The sequence below is a fragment of the Poromitra crassiceps genome, assembly GCF_964638095.1.
Source record: "Poromitra crassiceps genome assembly, chromosome: 7".
NCBI lineage: Eukaryota > Metazoa > Chordata > Actinopteri > Beryciformes > Melamphaidae > Poromitra > Poromitra crassiceps.
The window spans coordinates 23,410,968-23,429,973 of NC_139628.1; the positions used below are offsets into that span (position 1 = coordinate 23,410,968).

At 45.3% G+C, this 19,006-nt stretch overlaps 2 protein-coding genes across 2 annotated transcripts in view; one reads left to right on the forward strand and one right to left on the reverse strand.

Annotated features, from left to right (window-relative positions):
* The window catches only part of LOC310779293 (serine/threonine-protein kinase DCLK2-like), a gene marked incomplete at both ends in the record, with an annotated part of 65,090 nt that overhangs the window by 10,844 nt on the left and 35,240 nt on the right, over positions 1-19,006 (forward strand). Inside the window, 2 exons of the mRNA XM_083639818.1 lie at positions 4,605-4,831; positions 10,197-10,367. Coding sequence (XP_083495944.1) covers positions 4,605-4,831; positions 10,197-10,367 — 398 coding nt within the window. The remainder of the gene's footprint in view (positions 1-4,604; positions 4,832-10,196; positions 10,368-19,006) is intronic.
* LOC310780315 (myelin-oligodendrocyte glycoprotein-like) lies at positions 10,690-18,380 on the reverse strand. The gene is made up of 5 exons (XM_083640889.1): positions 18,178-18,380; positions 15,738-16,091; positions 14,918-14,971; positions 12,046-12,141; positions 10,690-11,855 (listed from the first exon to the last, which is right to left on the reverse strand). Exons 1-5 carry the CDS (start codon positions 18,236-18,238, stop codon positions 11,800-11,802), a joined length of 621 nt encoding a protein of 206 aa, XP_083497015.1. The 5' UTR covers positions 18,239-18,380; the 3' UTR covers positions 10,690-11,799.

The window sequence follows — 19,006 nt, forward strand, 5'->3', positions numbered from 1 at the left end:
GACATTACTGACATGGACTTGACTTGGTATTCTACATTTAGACTTGGGACTTGACATTACCGACATGGACCTGACTTGGTAATCTACATTTAGACTTGGGACTTGACATTACTGACATGGACTTGATTTGGTAATCTACATTTAGACTTGGGACTTGACATTACCGACATGGACTTGACTTGGTAATCTACATTTAGACTTAATTGGGGCTTGACATTACTGACATGGACTTGACTTGGTAATCTATATTTAGACTTGGGACTTGACATTACCGACATGGACTTGACTTGGTCATCTACATTCAGACTTGGGACTTGTATATAATGAAGATCTTAGTGTAGAGTAGTAGGCTCTGTTTCTCAGTATCTTAGTTCGTGCTGACTCTCAGCTGTCAGTCAGATGTGACCTCACTGTGTGACTGATGACATTTTCAGGCCAAGCTGGAGTCTGCAGCAGCGTGGACAAAAACTCCCCGTGTCACATGATCACGTGTCACATGATCACGTCTCAAAGACAAATAACGGCTCTGAAATGGTGAGATTGAAACATCAGAGCTGTGGTCGTTAGGGGTGCTGCGATCCGGCTAAGCCACAATCCGATCCGATTCCGATTCCTGGGGTCACGATCCGATTCCAGAATCGATTCTCGATTCCAGAATCGAGAATCGATTCTCAATTATGTAGTTTTATATTGCAATAACACACAAAGGTAAATATAAGACAAAAAATGACAAATGTATTAATGCTGAACTTCAAATTCAACTTCTGTATTACAGTCAGGGCCTAAATTCATTTTGCAAACTAGGGGGGAATTCCCCCCTTATGTTCTTCAGATAAAATGGATTTATAGGCTGGGGGGGATCTGTAGACTTTTGGGGGGAATACATTAACCAGAGTTCTTAAGTGCAAGAGGTGGTGGCACCGTGGCAGTACAGTACACAAATGACATGAACATTTGGACACTTATTCAGCCGGTATCTTGCATGTTGCGTTCAGGTGCACTGTAAAAAAAATATATATATATATATTTTTTTTATACAATTTTAAGAATCGATTCTTGGGAGTTTGGAATCGATCCAGGAATCGTGGCATTAAGAATCGCGATCCTTTCAGAATCGATTTTTTGGAGCACCCCTAGTGGTCGTGGTGTATGGAGGGCGTAAACGCTGGTCTTTCACACCAAAGACCCATGTTCACATCCCAGCATGTATAAAATCTACATATCAAACTGTAATATTTAACATTTTTGTTATTTAAAGCGTCACCCCAGTCCGTTTTTTTTCCTACCTGTTTCACAATGATGTTCTTTGAAAAGGTACATGTGCACGTGCTGTAACAACGCACGTCACCATTTGTGCCAAAGAGCTTAGATTGATAAGAACCAAAGATAGTTTGTTCCACTTTCCACTGTGACATAATAAGACTGAAGGCGCTGTTGTAAAAGAAGCAGCGACTCATCTTGTCTTCAGTTGTTCAGTATACTCTTTGTCTGCGATAAAACGGAAGTAGCGGCCATACTGGTTAAGTTCGGGTCATATCTCTGTGAAAGAATTTTTAGAAGGCAAAATATCGCTCATTGTCAACAAACTGGCCAACATATCAAAGCTGATGGAAATTATAGAAAGAGCATAACTCGAACTGGTTAAAAGTAGTCTCGCTGGCCAGCCTCCTCTCCCTTCCGTCCGAGGAGTCTGGCGCCGCAGGTCTCCATAACTGGGATAAACCCTCCCCTGCTCTACTCTGCTCTCCCATTGGAGCGACTGTTTCGGTGGCAGCCGGATGTCCGCTCCCGGCTTATTACAAGCGCTGTCATTGGCTCCGACCATGTCAGTCAGAGCGGCTTCCGCTCCCTCCTCCCTGTGTGTCGCTGTAAATAGTGCCCTGCCGCCGTAGTGAAAACAACAATGCTAACTAGCTAGCAAGCTAACGGCAGAAACCTACATGCAAGCTCGTTGCTACATGCTGAAAACGGCAAGTTGGATTGTTTGAAACTATTTTCCAAGGGCACTGCCGCTAAGCGCCGCCCATCGCAATCCCACTATGGAGACCTGCGGCGCCAGACTCCTCGGACGGAAGGGAGAGGAGGCTGGCCAGCGAGACTAGGTTAAAAGTGACTATCGCTGCATTTTGAGACTGGTGAACACTTATTTAGCAAACGTAGCGGCTAGCAGCTAACACCTAGCTAGCGGCCGATGGTATTATTTACTGTAAATATTATATTTGTCTATGACACGTCACTCGTTAGACAACATAATTGTCTGATGTCATCACCCGTTTTTACCAACACATTTGTTTTAGTACTTTGAGCCCAAAATAAGGTTATTTGTCATCAAAATACACTGGTGAACACTGTGAGAAAAACACAGCTACACATGAAATATCTTAAAAATGACAAGATACACTGGAGGGGGCCTTTAAGCATAACCCAAACCATAACCTAACCTTTTCTACATGCCTAAAGATAAGCAAAGTCGTTTTATTTGTGTAGTGTTTTAAAATTAACGTTCAAGTTCACCGACATTTGGTTTTACGTTCACAATACATGTTTGCAGAAACATAAAATAAGCACACACACATAGGCCAGTGGTTCTCAAACGTTTTCACATCAAGGACCCCTAAACTGACACACAATTAGACCACGGACCCCCATCTGATAAAATGAGCCCACTTTGAGAACCACTGCTACAGTACATGATGTGTGACCTCACTCCACCAGCAGCTCCAGACAGACAAAGGAGAGCGAGGAGGAGGCCTGACTGGATTCAACCTGACATCTGCTGTCAGCTTCACTCTATTCACTGTCCATATACACACACACACACACACACACACACACACACACACACACACACACACACACACACACACACACACACACACCACACACGCACGCGCACGCGCGCACGCACACACACACACACACACACACACACACACACACACACACACAGACACACACACACACACACACACACACACACACACCTACACACACACACACACACACACACACACACACACACACACACACACACACACACGGCTTGTATTACTATACTTGTGAGGACTTTCCTTTGACTACATGCACTCCCTAAGTAAACACACACACACACACACACACACACACACACACACACTCACACACACACACACACACACACACACACACACACACACACACACACACACACACAGACACACACACTAAACACACACGCACACACACGGCTTGTATTACTATACTTGTGAGGACCTTCCTTTGACTACATTCACTCATAACACCGAACCCGAACCCTAAAGACAGCAAAAATGTCCTCACTTTGGTGGATTTTACACCACAAGTACACACACACACACACACACACACATTCACGCACGCACGCATGCGCACGGACACACACACACTAGGGGTGTCAAAAATAATCGATTATAAGATGCATCGCGATGCGGACCTGCACGATTCTGCATCGATTCACAAATGTCAAAAATCGATTATTAAAAAAAATAAAAAATAATATAATCAAATAAAATATAATGAAAGTACATGCAGTTGTTTATTTCAATTATGGATCATAATACAATGCAATTCTAAATGCACTTTTATTTTAAAAGTAGCCACACAGTGAGAAAAAAGAAAGTGAGAAAAAAAATCATGTATTCGGGAAAAAAAGTGATGCATCGATTTAAGATGCATCGAGATGCATCGATAATCGTTATCGAATCGAATCGTAGCCCTCTGAATCGTAATCGAATCGAATCGTGAGGCCAGTGAAGATTCACAGCCCTAACACACACACATTTGAAATATTTATTAATGTCCACATAAATACAAGTATGCAAAGGACATAAACAGTAATAGTGCAGTCAATTGCTGTGAGTCAGTCAGTTACATGAGTGCCCAGACGGCAACCACAATAATGCATACACATAAACACACAGGATGATAACATGGCAGGTTGATATATACAGTTATACTGTAATGCAAGATAGCCGTCAGTATCCACTTCATGGGTACAAAAAGCAGCGCCTTCTCCATATTGAGCTGCTGCCGATAATAGTAGATATTGAACAATATCTCGCTAACTGCTTGGCCCTTCTCTTTGGGAGACCAGCCATCTGAAGGCCTCTCACAACCAGCTTATGGACATGACCTAGGCTACCAAATATGAAAACTAGAAGTTTACACCTGTAGCCCAGCTGTGAAATGGTCTGTTCTAGCTGTTGGTATTTCATCATCTTGGTTAGAAAGGCCTCCTCTAGGCTGTGGTCAAAGGTACAGACACACACACACACACACACACACACACACACACACACACACACACACACACACACACACACACACACACACACACACACACACACACACACACACACACAGCAATCAGATTTATTTGAATTTGGAAGATTGTGATAGAAAGGATCATGGTGTAATTCTTTAGCTTTTGTCACATTTACTTGTAATTTAAACATCAGTGCTTTTTTCCCACCAGTTTTGGATTTCTTCTTCTTCTTTTGATCTCCAGTGTGACTTCTTGAATGCTGTCGCATAATGAAACCTAACACACGTCTCCTCTCCCCCTCTGTCCCTCCCTCTCTCCTCAGGCGAGTGTTACGTGTGTGCCTCCAACGAGCCGTACCGTAAGGTGGACTACAGCAAGATCTCCACCCCCAGCTGGAAGCCCGGGGCGAGCGGAGGCACCGGCGCCGGCCCGGCCGGGTCGGCTTCGGCCCGGCCCAACGCCTCGGCCGCGTCGGCGCCGCCGTCCTCCGAGAGCCGCGTGGTCTCCAGAGAGCGTCCAGAGGGCCGCGAGAGCAAAGACTTCATCAAGGTGAGACACTACAGGTGATCAGGGTAAACATGCTCACATAGATATCACCATGACACTTCCCCAGTTGATTACTTACATTAAGACAAGAATTCTTATTACAAGTTTTGGGAAATTGTATGTTTAAATATGCAAATGAGGCAGTATCTACTTAAATATGCCCTAAATGTGCATACATGGGGACGGCATGGTGGCTCAGTGGTTAAGCACTGTTGCCTCACAGCAAGGAGGTCCCGGGTTCTAACCCCGGTCCGTCCCAGGTCCTTTCTGTGTGCAGTTTGCATGTTATCCCCGTGTTCGTGAGGGTTTTCTCCAGGTGCTCCGGTTTCCTCCCACCATCAAAGACATGTATGTTAGGGTTAATACTCCTGTCAGTGCCCCTGACCAAGGCAATGGCAAAAGAACTGGAGTTGGTCCCCCGGCGCTGCACTGCGGCTGCCCACTGCTCCTATAGTTCTAGGAAGGTTCCTGTAGAGGATGGGTCAAATGCAGAGGATGAATTTCCCCATGGGGATAAATAAAGGATCACTTAAAGGAGGACTTACCCCCTAGATATGTATTAGAACAGTGATTTGAAAATACCTATGGAAAAAACCAAGAAATGACATATACTCTTGTCTATACTGACTCTTTGGCTGTGTTCAAGTCAAAGATTTTTTTTCAGAAATCGACGCCATTACAGTTTGCCTACTGCCTCAAAAATAATTTATTTGAGAGGGGCAATATCTTTATAAATATCAATAAAAAAGCCAACGCTGGTGGCCTGTTTGGGAACAGCTTTGCTCAAAATGGTTTTAAGTTATATCAATTTGGTAATTCAGTGGCGAACTAGAAATTTAATTATTTTTCTGCATGTATCTCTATGGAAACTACTCAAACTACGTTACGAGAGCAAAGTGACATGGGCTCGTTAACAGCAGCACACCCACAATAGGACAAACCTCTCGCTCTGGGGTAACACAATGCGAGATTTCTCCACGTAATTCCCTCGTCTAACTAGAGATAAACCGCGCAATGAAATCCGTTTTTAATTTGCGTTTTGGGGCTTTTCGTGATTCTTGTTAAAAGTTGTGCAAAAGTTTTCCTCTCAGTGCAGTGCAGGCTGCCTGCGCCTCCTCCCAGTCCCTCCTGCCAGACCCCGGCTGGCGAAACAGCCTGCTGCATGCATGGGGCGCTCTAACCTCACGGAGCAACAAACAAACACAGACAGAAATAGCTGGTGTGCGATTTAGAGAATACAGTCTGAGATTGGGTACAGGATTGAGGGAATCCCGCATCTGTTTGCGAAGGTGCGACTGGACAGGACGCTTTTCACAGACAGGCACAGTAGTCGGAGCGAGGCGAGTGTCTCTCAGGGCTACTCAGGGCACAGCTGCTGCAGATCTCTCCTCCTCCTCCTCCGCGCATTCAGTCTGTCCAAAATCATTACCGATATAATCTCAGTAGGAGGGATGCAGGGAAATATGATAGTAGCCGATGTGTTTAGAGAAGCTTTGTCACGTTGTCACGTCGTAGTATAGCGTTATATTTTACATGTGCGCTAAACTGCGACCATATTTGTTTGCGGAAATATCAGACTGCTCTCTCTCTGCTCTCAGAGCACAGAGAGCTCTGCTCTGCTGCGCGCGCCCGCGGAGCTTGGAGCTAGTGCATGAGGTTTACAGTACGACTCTCTCCCGCCTGCCTGGCTGGAGACAGCTGCTTCCAACTCGGACTGATAATATATACATCATCATTCGAGCTTATCCAGGTAAGATATTAATAAAGTAGTGACACATTCAGCGGGAAACTAACTATAATTAAGACATGTGCCATCTTTGACGACGTTTGTTTCAGTATTTTAAGAGCAAACTTCAATAGGAATAGGCTTGGAGTTCTTGTCAGGATCGAGTTAGACGTGTGGATCTATTCGCGGGTAGTTGATGAAGCTGGGGTGTTGTGGAACTTGATGGCTGGGGCTGCACAGTTCGAGGTTTGGGAACGGTCACAGAGATTGCCGAAGTTGCTGGTTGCAGGAGTTGCAGGTTGCAGACGTTGCAGAGATTGGTATGATCCTTGATCTTGATGTGAATTTATGAATCACTGGCGAGGACCTGCAGGAACAGGCCCTTATAGATGTGAACATGACATCACCTGTGTTATGACATCACCAGCGAAAGGCATGAAAGACGCTTATGAATCATGACATCATCAGTGATTGATGACATCATAGTAGGAATGACGACGTCGAAGTAGGAATGATGACGTCATCCTAACAGTACCCTCCCCTCAACGGACGTCACCTGGCGTCCAATGAGGCCATCAAGGATGGCATCTGGGAGACAAAAAATCCGTAGGTTCTGGTGGAGGTGCTCTTCCGCGGGTGGTTAGGCCCCAAAGGGGGTGTAAGAGAGTGAGGTGCTCTTCAGCAGGTGGTTAGATGCAGGTGGTCAGACCCCAAAGGGGGTGTAGGACAGTGGAGGTGCTCCTCCCTAATACAGGATGTCGAAGCCATAGATGGACCGATACGTAGATAGAACTTCCACCGGGTCCGGTGGATCCTCTGGGGCCGGCCATCCCCCGGGGCACGATCCAAACACGGGAGGCTGGAGACCATCAAAAGGGTCAAATGCCGCCGTCTCCGAAGGCAGAGCCGCAGGGGGATCTGACACAGCGAGGCCTGCCCTCCCGACCTGTAGTTTGGGGGGGTCACCCACCGTCTCCTCCTTTAAACGCCTCTTATTTCTTCTTGCTCTTGACCGAGGGCTGACGACACTACGGGAACCTCCCAGCATGAAGCTGGGACCTACGTGTTGGTCAAGGACAGGAATTGGCTGCTGCTGGGGTACGGGTTCAGACTCGGCGAGGGGAAGGTCCACAGGTTGTGCCTCAGGTACAGGTTCAGACTCGGCGAGGGGCAGGTCCACAGGTTGTGCCTCAGGTTGTGCCTCAGGGCCAGTAGACTCGGAGGCCCCCTGCGGGGGGACGGAGCCGATCTGCAGGCAGCGATTGAACTTCCCAATGAGACGGTCGACAGTCCTCTCCAACTCGTTAACCCTCTTGGAGACACACTGCCACTCCTGGGTCCTGCAGGGAGCGCTACCCAACCGTACAGATCTTTCGGCTGGACACGTAGAGTCTTGATCCACTGAGAGTACCACGGGCCGGCGAGCGGTGGGACCACTTACTGGACGCCGGGAGCAGGAGGAGAGGTAATGCCCGGCTCGACCACAGTACAGGCAGCTCCGGGTGTCCAAACGGCGCTGCCTCTCTCTGGCCGTCGAGCACGTCCCGAAGGATGTCATCGAGGAGCGCCTGCTCCCGTCGCATCTCCGCGAGTCGCGCGCCCAGGCCAGAAATAGTAGAAATCAGTGCTGTTTGGAAGGTGTCGTCTGGTGGACCACCTGACGCGGCCGGCGGGAAAACTGGGGTCTCGGGAGCTTCCTCCTTGACTGGCGGAAGTGTGTCCGCTAGATCCGCTTTAGAGTGATTGGGGGCCTCCTCCTTGATTGGGGTGAGAAATTTGCCCGCTAGATCCATTTCTGAGTGATTCATACTGTCAGGATCGGAGTTAGACGTGTGGATCTATTCGCGGGTAGTTGATGAAGCTGGGGTGTTGTGGAACTTGATGGCTGGGGCTGCACAGTTCGAGGTTTGGGAACGGTCGCAGAGATTGCCGAAGTTGCTGGTTGCAGGAGTTGCAGGTTGCAGACGTTGCAGAGATTGGTATGATCCTTGATCTTGATGTGAATTTATGAATCACTGGCGAGGACCTGCAGGAACAGGCCCTTATAGATGTGAACATGACATCACCTGTGTTATGACATCACCAGCGAAAGGCATGAAAGACGCTTATGAATCATGACATCATCAGTGATTGATGACATCATAGTAGGAATGACGACGTCGAAGTAGGAATGATGACGTCATCCTAACAGTTCTGAGGAGCCGAAAGGGTACAGGGGGGGTAGGGGAGTAATTATCTTGAAATCCCATAGTCTTTGGGAACACTGTGACGTCAGTGTGTTCCTAATCTCCCATTCATTTGAGAAAAAAAAAAAAGCAGTGTTCGACCTTTAGAGGGCGCTTATGCCAGTTATGCTGCTGAAAAATGATACAAATGGTAAAATGGCAACAGTTTGGTGTCAAATGTGGAAATTCTGACCAGAATTCTTCACACATCACCCCCAAAGTCATATATATTGGTTAAAAGCTGAAAAAAAGTGTTTTGGAGGTAAGTTCTCCTTTAACTTAACATGTACATTTACAGAACAGAAATCTGGATAAAACCAGCTTCAACATTCTTGTTTCATTTTGTTGACATAGAGCCAAAGGTTTTTACAGAGGGAGTCTGATGTCGTTTTGTCTAGAAAATGGGATTTTATGAGAATATATTGATTTTGATCTGTGTAAAGATTATTGTGAAATTCGAACGTTAAATATAGTTTTCAAGCTCATAAAGTGTGACAAGCAGAACTAGGTTACTTTGTGAAACGTTGATGTCCCTTTCCTCAAAAACATAGTTTGGAAACAGTCAAGACATAAAGGGATGCATCTCACTCCATCTGTGGAGTACAAAGATAATTTGAATATCCTAAGGCGGCGTTCACACCCAAAGCGCTTTTTTCAGTCAGAATGTTATGAAAATCATGTTGAGAGCGCTTCCATTGTGCACAAAACACAGCGCACGGAGCAGTTTTTTTGTGATTTTGTGAGTTTGTTTTCCCCTGCAGTCGCATGCAGTACAGATCAGAACACAACGACCACACGGACGGTAGCCAGCTAGTTTTGTCTGATTGATGTTGTTCACTGTGAACATGAAAGCCAGATTATTGCTAATTCTGGCAGCAGCAGAGGTTGAAAATCCCTCGGACGGAGAAAAGGTAGGAAGAGTGAAAAAGATGATCAAGGCGCTTTTCCTCAATGTTCTACTTTTTTCAGCTTAAAAAGTAAACGCCCACAGCACTCCTCCAAAAACAACAGACACCAGCGCTGAAACGGCAGGTGCGTTCATTAAAAGAGGAGCACGTCTAGCGCGTCCTTACATAGAGAATGAATTGCAGAAAGACGCTGGCAGCTCCAAAAACGCTATTGGTTCTGAATGGCCCCTTAGAAAGCTTACATTCTCCTCTTTCCAACAGTGTATTCAACTCAAAATGGTTTGGGCGTCAATGTGACTCATTTTGATGGAGCAGCTCACATTTACTGTAGTTTTTACGAAATAAAATGTTATATAAGTCAGGCTATAATGATAAACAAACCCCTCTGTAAAAACCTTCAGAATATAGTTAGGAATAAAACGTGAAGTTTGGAGTATGCAAGTGCTACTGAAGGGGAGTTTTTGGGCTTAGAGTATGACAAACGTAAAACCACCATGTCTCTCCTCCAGCCCAAGCTGGTGACGGTGATCCGCAGCGGGGTGAAGCCCCGCAAGGCGGTGAGGATCCTGCTGAACAAGAAGACGGCTCACTCCTTCCAGCAGGTGCTGGCCGACATCACCGAGGCCATCAAGCTGGACTCTGGAGCCGTGAAGAGGCTGTACACACTGGACGGGAAACAGGTGAGACGCACGCCGGCCCACACGCCCAAACGGACAAGTTGAGAACTTGTCCATAAGTTGAGCTTGATGTTTAAGTGCTGTTTGATATTTTTACTCATTCTAAAAGTCCAGCACCTCTTAAGGAAACAGCGCTATCATTCTAGATGTAGGGAGAACTCAAAAGCATCTTGCATTGCAGTGTAACACAGTTATAATGTCATACATCATAAAGAAGAAAAAAACACCAGTTTAATTACTTGGACAATTTATTTTGAAATAAAAAAAATATATGAAATCTATATATACAGCAATTTTCCCAAGTGCCACCAATATTGTAAACAAAATGGGGGGGGGGGGGGGGGGCTCTACATGCTATTCAGACTAAACTATTGACATACGACACCTCTCGTCCTCTCCTCTCTGCTCGGTGTAAAAACAACCTGCAGTTCTGTCGAATCACTGAATTGTTGTCATGTGCATCTTTTTCCCACTGTGTCGTATGAACAGCTTCCTAACTGTATTTCATCTGATGGTTAAGTCTGGTTTACAGGGACTTACAATCACCCAGGAGGGGCAACATAAAAGCATTTGTCACAGATTCTCAGGTGATTAAAAGACAAAAAGGGAAAGTGTTCTAACAGGTCTAATAGAGTCCTAATCAAGACAGAATACAGGTCTTTCCAGCGATACGTGCAATCGCGACATCAATTTTAAACAAAACCTCTGCATTTTCGACGTTTCTAAAACGTGCCGTGTTAAGTATATATCTTCAACCCTACAATCTCAACGTACATTTGAAACAAAGCGGCAGTTACTTTGAAAACTTGTCGCTTTTCCGACATTAAACGCAAATAAAACAACGTTGGTTATGTTTAGGCAAGTAAAACAAGGTTAAGTTAAAGATTATGGTATGGTTTAGGCCTAAATAATAAAAAACGTTAAATGTGTCTCATGGTTGAAATGTAAACTTTATAAAATGTATACCTATATTTTACAAACATATCTTTTGGTTCGGAAATGTTGATATTCTACGTATTCATGGATTGCAGAAACGTACAATGCTGACATTTTATTGTGGCGAACACGCTGATGTGAGAACACGATAAACCCTTTTCACAGCGGCCATTTTGTGTCTGAAAGGCAGGGTAAATGCAGGTGTAACCAAAACATGAATTAGGGTTTCCATTCCATTTAGGTGTTCCAGTACTGCCTGGGGCCCTCATTAATGTTGTTGGTCACACCTGTGTTTATCCTGCCTTTGAGACACAAAGTGGCTGCTGTGAAAAGCGTCTATTGGCCAGGGACTGACAATGGCCAAAACTTCAGCTGCAGCCAACTTCTTTTTTTCCCACACCGACAGACGAGGAACAGTGGCTGGATGTTGGCGATGGAAAATAACTCGACTAACTAACTATGCATATTCCGATTCAAATGCCAAGTGGCACTGGGAGTCTCAGTTTTCTTGGGACTCGGTCAGCTGATTTAAGTCATCCACTTGAGGCTTGCTTCCTGTGAGAACATGAACACAGTTTATTGGCAGAGTGAGTTGACACTGTGGAAGGGAGGTCGCACAGTATACTATTGAGGAAGTGGGTAGGACACAAACATGTCTCAATATGTTTAAATAACACAGTAAATGGGATGATAAGGGGTTCAATGTTAATAGCAAAAGGCTGGGGAGCAGAAATCTGTAACTTACGATGTCTCTTCACAGCCCATACTACAAGCAGGACAACGCCAAACATACCGGCAAAGACAATGCCAACGATTTTGCCAACGGCGCTGTTTGCACCACCTGAAAGAATAAAAACCATGTTTAGGCTCAAGGTGCTTCACTGTAGGTTTGTTCCCAAGATCGTGATTTAAGAAAAGGTGCAATGATCACTATTAAATGAAGTTAAATTCCTATTGTTGTTAGAACTTAGCTATGCATCTTCACACCTTATACTCAGTTTAGACTAGGCGCTCCGAGTCCTCGGCCAGTGCTTTTTGGAGCTCGGGGCCCCTCCCCGATCGCCGATGAGTCACAGAGATCTGATAGATAAATAGCCTGCTAAATATCTGGGGCCCTATCGTCGTACAAGCGCTATCCGCTTTTTGCGCTTGCGCCCCGGTTTGCGTGTCTTAATGCGTGTCTTATGCTATCTTCTAGGGGTGGGCGATACTGCAAAATTTGGTGTCGATCCGATACCAAGTAATACTGGTCCAGAATTACCGATACCGATACTTTTTATTATTAAATATGGCTTATGAACTTTCATGTAGGGGAGAGCAGTGTGTCATTATTTATGAGGTTTATCAATAGGTTTATCAACCACTATAAATTATGACTGATACAGTTTGAAAATGTAACATTAAGCAATGCTGAAGATCCTTAATATTAATTTAACTACTATATATACCCGGATATTATTTTCCTCTGTGAAAAGACTGCCCGTGGAGTCTATCTCTGTGTTGAGGGGAGGGGGGGGGTGTCTGTCTGATATTTCCCTCCTCCTCCTCCCCTCTTTTCTGCAGGTCAGAGCTCTCTTTCTTGTTTCTCAGATGCTTAAACAAGTTGGTAGTAGGCTAGTGGTCCCACAGTAGTGGACAGCCTGCATGCGGCTATGTCACACTTCACAACATTGTCATTTACTGATGTAAAATAACTCCAAACGATCTTCTCCTGTTCCTTTGAGCCGTGATCAGATCACAGAATGGCATGTGTGTTTGTATGCGATTGTGCGCGTCGGATTTCAATCCCACTCTGTGCTCTGCTGCTTGCCTTCCTTTACAAGACCCGCCCTGCATATCGTTCAAGCATTATTATTGGCCCAGGCACGTAGCCTATACTCGTTGTTTCAGTGCACATGTGATGACACGACAACAGCAAATCCGAGGCGGAGAAGCCCTGCATGAATGCACGCACAAAAGCTGTGTTCAGTATCGATCTTTTGATGTCAGGATCGATCTTCAAAACGAGACTCAGGTATCGGGAGTATCGATATTTTGGGATCGATCCGCCCGCCCCTACTATCTTCCCTGCCTCTTATGCGATCGTCCTCCCTGCGCAAGTGTCAATTTGCGTTCCCGGCATGATACCATCCCGTTTTGCACAAACGCAGGTGTGGGCCAAGCCAAACCAGGCGTGTCCCCGCAAAATGCTTGCCTTCTGCTATCGTCAGCACGCGCTTAATTCTTTGCGCTAAGAGGTCTGAACAGCAGCTCTTAGCGCTAAAAAAGGCCCAGCTGCCGTGAGCGCAGCAGTATCTTGGTGGTGCACAGAGGACATGCGCAAATCCACTCTGAATTCCTTTAACCCAGAGGAGGGGAGAATAGAATAGTTTAGAATGGAATAGAATAAATGTACCCTGTGCGCACCAGTGGAGAAGATGACAGTAGGCAGGAGTGGAGGAGGGGAATGGGAGGAGAGGACAAGTGAAAGAGAATAACCATGCATCTTTATTTTGTGTGTGTGTGTGTGTGTGTGTGTGTGTGTGTGTGTGTGTGTGTGTGTGTGTGTGTGTGTGCGTGCGTGCGTGCGTGCGTGCGTGCGTGCGTGCGTGCGTGCGTGCGTGCGTGTGTGTGTGTGTATGTTACTGCCATAAATGTTTTTCGGGCTTTCTCTCTCCTGATCTCTGCTGCTGCGTGATTATGTGCAGCAGCGGAGTGATGCCTTTGATGTCTTTCAAATGGAATTCCGTTCCCCTAGCACAAATTTTCGTTAGCAGATTTTTTTATACGTTTCTATTCATTTATTTACATCAAACCCGACCTGTTTCGTCCAGCAATTCATTAGAGAATTGTCAGTATCTATGTTTTTCCCTGCCAGAGAGAGAGAGAGAGAGAGAGAGAGAGAGAGAGAGAGAGAGAGAGAGAGAGAGAGAGAGAGAGAGAGAGAGAGAGAGAGAGAGAGAGAGAGAGAGAGAGAGAGAGAGAGAGAGAGAGAGAGAGAGAGAGAGAGAGAGAGAGAGAGAGAGAGAGAGAGTTCTCCACGCTGCGCAGCGCTGCGCAGCACAGTGCAGGGGAAATCCTTGGATACCTCATTCTACCGGTTTGGTGCAAACTGCTGTCCCACAACCAAAAAAAGCAACAAAAAACAAACAAAAAAAGTACACTATGCAAATCTTAGATGTTTACTATTCTATCATCTGTTGAAACTTGAAATAATATTTGGGATAGCAGTAAAATAACTGACTTAATAACTCTGACTTTGAAGCCATTGTGTAGAATGTCCCATATATGTGAGTGTGTGTTTAGGGAAAATAAATAAGCCATGACTCATGAGTAGACCATGGGAGACTGTGTTTGTGGACTGATCGGGGATTCTCCTGCTGAAATATCTTGTAATGTGTGATGCCCTGTAGCAGCTCAGTCATCTAGTGTGAAAACCACAACAACACAAAGACTCCTGATTACAAGACAGACAGTTGTGTTGTGAAAAGAACAGTGACTAACGATGTTGGGTAGTGTGTCTGTGCTATTAGCTGCACCCCTTCATGTATTCAGAAAGAATGAAAGATCAAATGCTTCATGAGACTGTTACATGTCTGTGCTTCTGTTTTCTACAGACCAACTAAAAGGATATTTACCTGCTTCTTTGGATTCATGTGGCTTCACGCTGCTGCTGTTGAGTCCTTTTGGGGCTGTTTAAAATGACACAAACAGAAGTGCTCAATTTGGCTAAATTCAGACACAGAGACTATCATTTTATTTCATTCCAAAACACGATACAGTACATCCATTCTGGGGAATGAATGGTATCCAATGTGCTATTTTTTAAACTAGAAATCTCACGAGCTACTCGATTCCTAGGCTCGGCCGCTCTGTGGCCTCACCTGCCCTGCAGCTCGGCTGCTGCACGGGCTCGCATACGCAGCTCGGCTGCTGCACGGGCTCGCATACGCAGCTCGGCCGCTGCACGGGCTCGCATATGCAGCTCGGCCGCTGCACGGGCTCGCATACGCAGCTCGGCCGCTGCACGGGCTCGCATACGCAGCTTGGCCGCTGCACGGGCTCGCATACGCAGCTCGGCCGCTGCACGGGCTCGCATACGCAGCTCGGCCGCTGCACGCTGGTGGATATCTCATTTTGGATAAAGATGCTCCCATTTGGAAAGCATGGGATTTAAGAAACCTAACTTCAGTGCTGCTCCACAGTGAATTGGATGGCCAGTATTAATTTCTCACAGAGGAGACCAATTTGACAAATCATTATTTGCAAAACATTATTTAGCTTCACAAACAAACAGATTTGGAATTTAGTGCACACTGCACAGCTTTAGCCAAAAGGCCAGATCACTCTCAGAAGGATTAAAAAAAAGTTTCAGTGCAAATACAGCCATATCATTTCATTGTGACTTCAATTCTGCAAAATGTGAACCTCAGGATTAGCTTCACTATGTTTACTTACCAAAAGTCAGGGCAACAAAACCTTTCTTCCTTCTCTGTTCCTTGTTCTGATTCATAAAAAAGCATGTGTAATTTCCTGCATCAGACAGCGTCACGTTGGAGAGCTTCAGTGAGATGTTTCCTCTGGTCATCTCCTCGCGGAAGAGAGATGTTCTGTCTTTGAATCGCTCGTCCTGATCAACAGGGCTGTCTTCTTTGGTCCGATAAACGTGGACGACACGGCTTCCATTGAACTTCCACTCCACAGTCCTATTCGTCACGTCTGCCCGGGACTTCAGGTGACACGGCAGAATGACGTCATCACCGATTGCTGCCACTATTGGCTGAGGCGAACCAATCACCTCTGTCAATTCATCTGGAGAAACAAATATTACATTCAGACCCATTAAAACATGTGTAGCTGTGACTCATCTGTAACAATAAGGACATCCTGCATGTTTCTTTAAAGTACAGAGTTGAAGAATCTGGTTTGAATTTAGTGGTGCAGCAACTGAATATCAACCATTAAATATCACTGACAGCATCATCATCATCATCATCATCATCATCCCTGAGTCGATTGTTATTTTGTTTAACATTTAACATCCGTTTACCAGGAGACGACAAGCTTTTTGTTGTTTAAATTAAAGAACACCAAGAGATTTTGCATATTCTCTCTCTCAGGACCAGGAAGAGGAAAGCTTGTCAACATATTCCTACTCGTTTTAGATGCAGCCTGTGACGTTTGTACGCAAAATGTAGCTAAACACAAACAACACAACGTGAGTAGGCCTACAGACTATTACATTTGGTATTAGTACAATCACAATATTATTGTACTTTTCATTAATACACAGTGCGTGGCGTGCTGGATTTTAAAATGGAAATGTTGCGGATTATAAAATGTCCCTCCCTGACTTTTAATGGGTTACCGTGGAAACCAGTGGCCATATTCCCAAAGAGTTGAGTCTGCTAAAGGATGTTGAACACCACCACTATAATGCAAGGTGACCACTAGGGGGGGATTCTGACCCTGCACGGCCCCTGACACCTCGGGCACAAACACTGTTATGGGTTTTAATTTGTAACTAACTTTTGAGGTTTCTTCAGTCAAAATAGGCATACATGTCAAAATATCAAGATGATGTGGAGGACATCACCCGTCATCCAACATAATCAATATGATTTCCTGTTGTCATTAACTCATTGAATGCCAATGACGACAGCTGTCGTCAATTCAAATACTGACGTAGAGTGCCAATGACGACGGTTGTCGTCAATTGCGTTTTTTGACGGTGGGACGTGGATCAATCCCTGATACATCTCTGGTACAACTATTGTAGCTATTGGAGGTCTATAACCTATTTTACAGAACCCTTAGGTGGCGACAGTGCTCTCCACATAACAGAAAGGCAAGGAAAAAACAAAGAAGAAGTCGTTATGGAAACGGAAATCGCATCGCATCCGTATGCATCGATATGCTGAAGCACGTTACTGCAGCTGTGCCTGCAGCAGCCAATCTGCTCCCACAATTGAGCCGCTCTGTGTCGGTTGCGACAGCACATCCGCACATCCACACCGTGGAGTTATTATTCTCAACTGGAAGCATCGTTGCCGGTGACAAACACACGCGGAACGCTGTAAAAAAGCTGCACCCTTCACTGTGCGCACAGCAAACTCAGCAGAGAGCCACCACAGACAGGAGGAGGAGTGTGCAGTTGAGGCGAGGCGGGGCGGGGCGGGGGGGGGGGGGGGGGCACGCAGAGCAGCACGCAACACCCAGACAGACCCAGGCAGCAGGACAGGATTGACAAACGCAAGCCAGAATATCCGATGCCCACCAGCAGCAAATCAAGACCAGCAAGAAGCTGCAACCAGCAGCGCACGCAGGGGCCAGCGCTGCTGGTTGTAGCTAAAAATATTATTCTGCCAAACAAAATTCCCTGGCCTAAACTGTTTTATTGAAGGAAATTATTTTTGAGGTGTGACTACATTAGAAAAGATTAGCTTCAGAGTCAGTGTGTGCTTGAAATGTTTAATTTCACAAAAGGCCAATTATCTCAGCTTCTAGAAAAAAATTGCTGTTTTTGGATGAATCAAGCTATCTTCTCCGGCTCATAACTAAAGAACGGAAAATGGGATCAATAAACTTTTTTTTGCAGATGATAGAATAGAGTCTCATCGTTCTTTGTGCGTGTTCAGTGTTTACATAGTAATATCACACAATATTCTGTGGGCCTCGAGAAATCACTGAAAACGCTCTGAAACTCTGGCACTGGGAGCGTCCGTTCTCCAAAAGTGGCTGGCACTCAATGAGTTAAAACAGAATCAACAGAAAGGGGAAAGTTATAGAAAGTTCTTGACAAATCAATGACTTGATAGAGTGAGACTTGATCAGTCACGTCAGTGTAAATGTATAAGCAACTCTGTCATTAATACCAGTTACTTGTAATTAGGCCTACCTGTCCCGTCTGTGGCAGAGAGAAGCAGCACGAAGGCGATCAGTCCTACGTTCACGTTCATGTTCTGAAGAGGACGCTGTGACGTTTTCACCAACCAACCACCTGTGTACTCGGTTTTTAGATACTAACAAAAATGTTGTATTTGATTGTTTTCAGCTGCAAAAACCTAAGCAGAGACACACAGTCTCCATTCTGCCCCACAAGCTGCCGATTAAAATGCTTTCTGTTTCTCGAGGGCACTGATACCTACTGTACAAGCCTCCAGCTTGCACAACAGACATTTTTGCAACAAGTCGCTGCAAGAATGCATAGCCAAGAGCAAGTTAGAAAAAAACACTTCTCTCAATGTAATTTGGGAATCTGTTAAGTCACTTCTAGCAGATGAACGTCCTCATTGCATGTATAATGAGCTATGCCTGTCTTTTATTATTATTATTGTGCTTGCTGACAAGCAAGGCACAATCTTGAAATCCCACATACTTATTATTATTATTCTATCTGCCAAAAAGTTCTACGAATAATAACTCCCCCAATTTTTGCGCCACATAGACATGCCAGACCTCAAAATGACCGGCTTATTGAGGACAGGTGTGCTATGACTTTGTTAAGGGTTTGTGAAAGCGGTTTGGCCGCAATTCGCCATTAAGCGCCATTTTTTTCCCATTGACTTGCATGGGGTTTGGAAAAATCTTGCAAAATCTTGCAGTAAATTAGCTGTCATTCACAAACCATAACAGCTAGAGCTACGAAACTTGGTAGGGAGGTGCACGGAGGGGTCTTTTACTATCCCCGAAAAAATTGCACCAATTGACCAGATGGTGGCGCTATA

Bases quoted from the DNA above. Each gene is read 5' to 3' on its own strand.
- LOC310780315 (XM_083640889.1), bottom strand. From the start codon at position 18,238: ATGAACGTGAACGTAGGACTGATCGCCTTCGTGCTGCTTCTCTCTGCC. The intron at 16,092-18,177 runs GTAGGCCTAATT...TTGTTTCTCCAG, and splicing joins CTCTGCCACAGACGGGACAG to ATGAATTGACAGAGGTGATT. The intron at 14,972-15,737 runs GTAAGTAAACAT...CATTTTAAACAG, and splicing joins TTTTGTTGCCCTGACTTTTG to CCCCAAAAGGACTCAACAGC.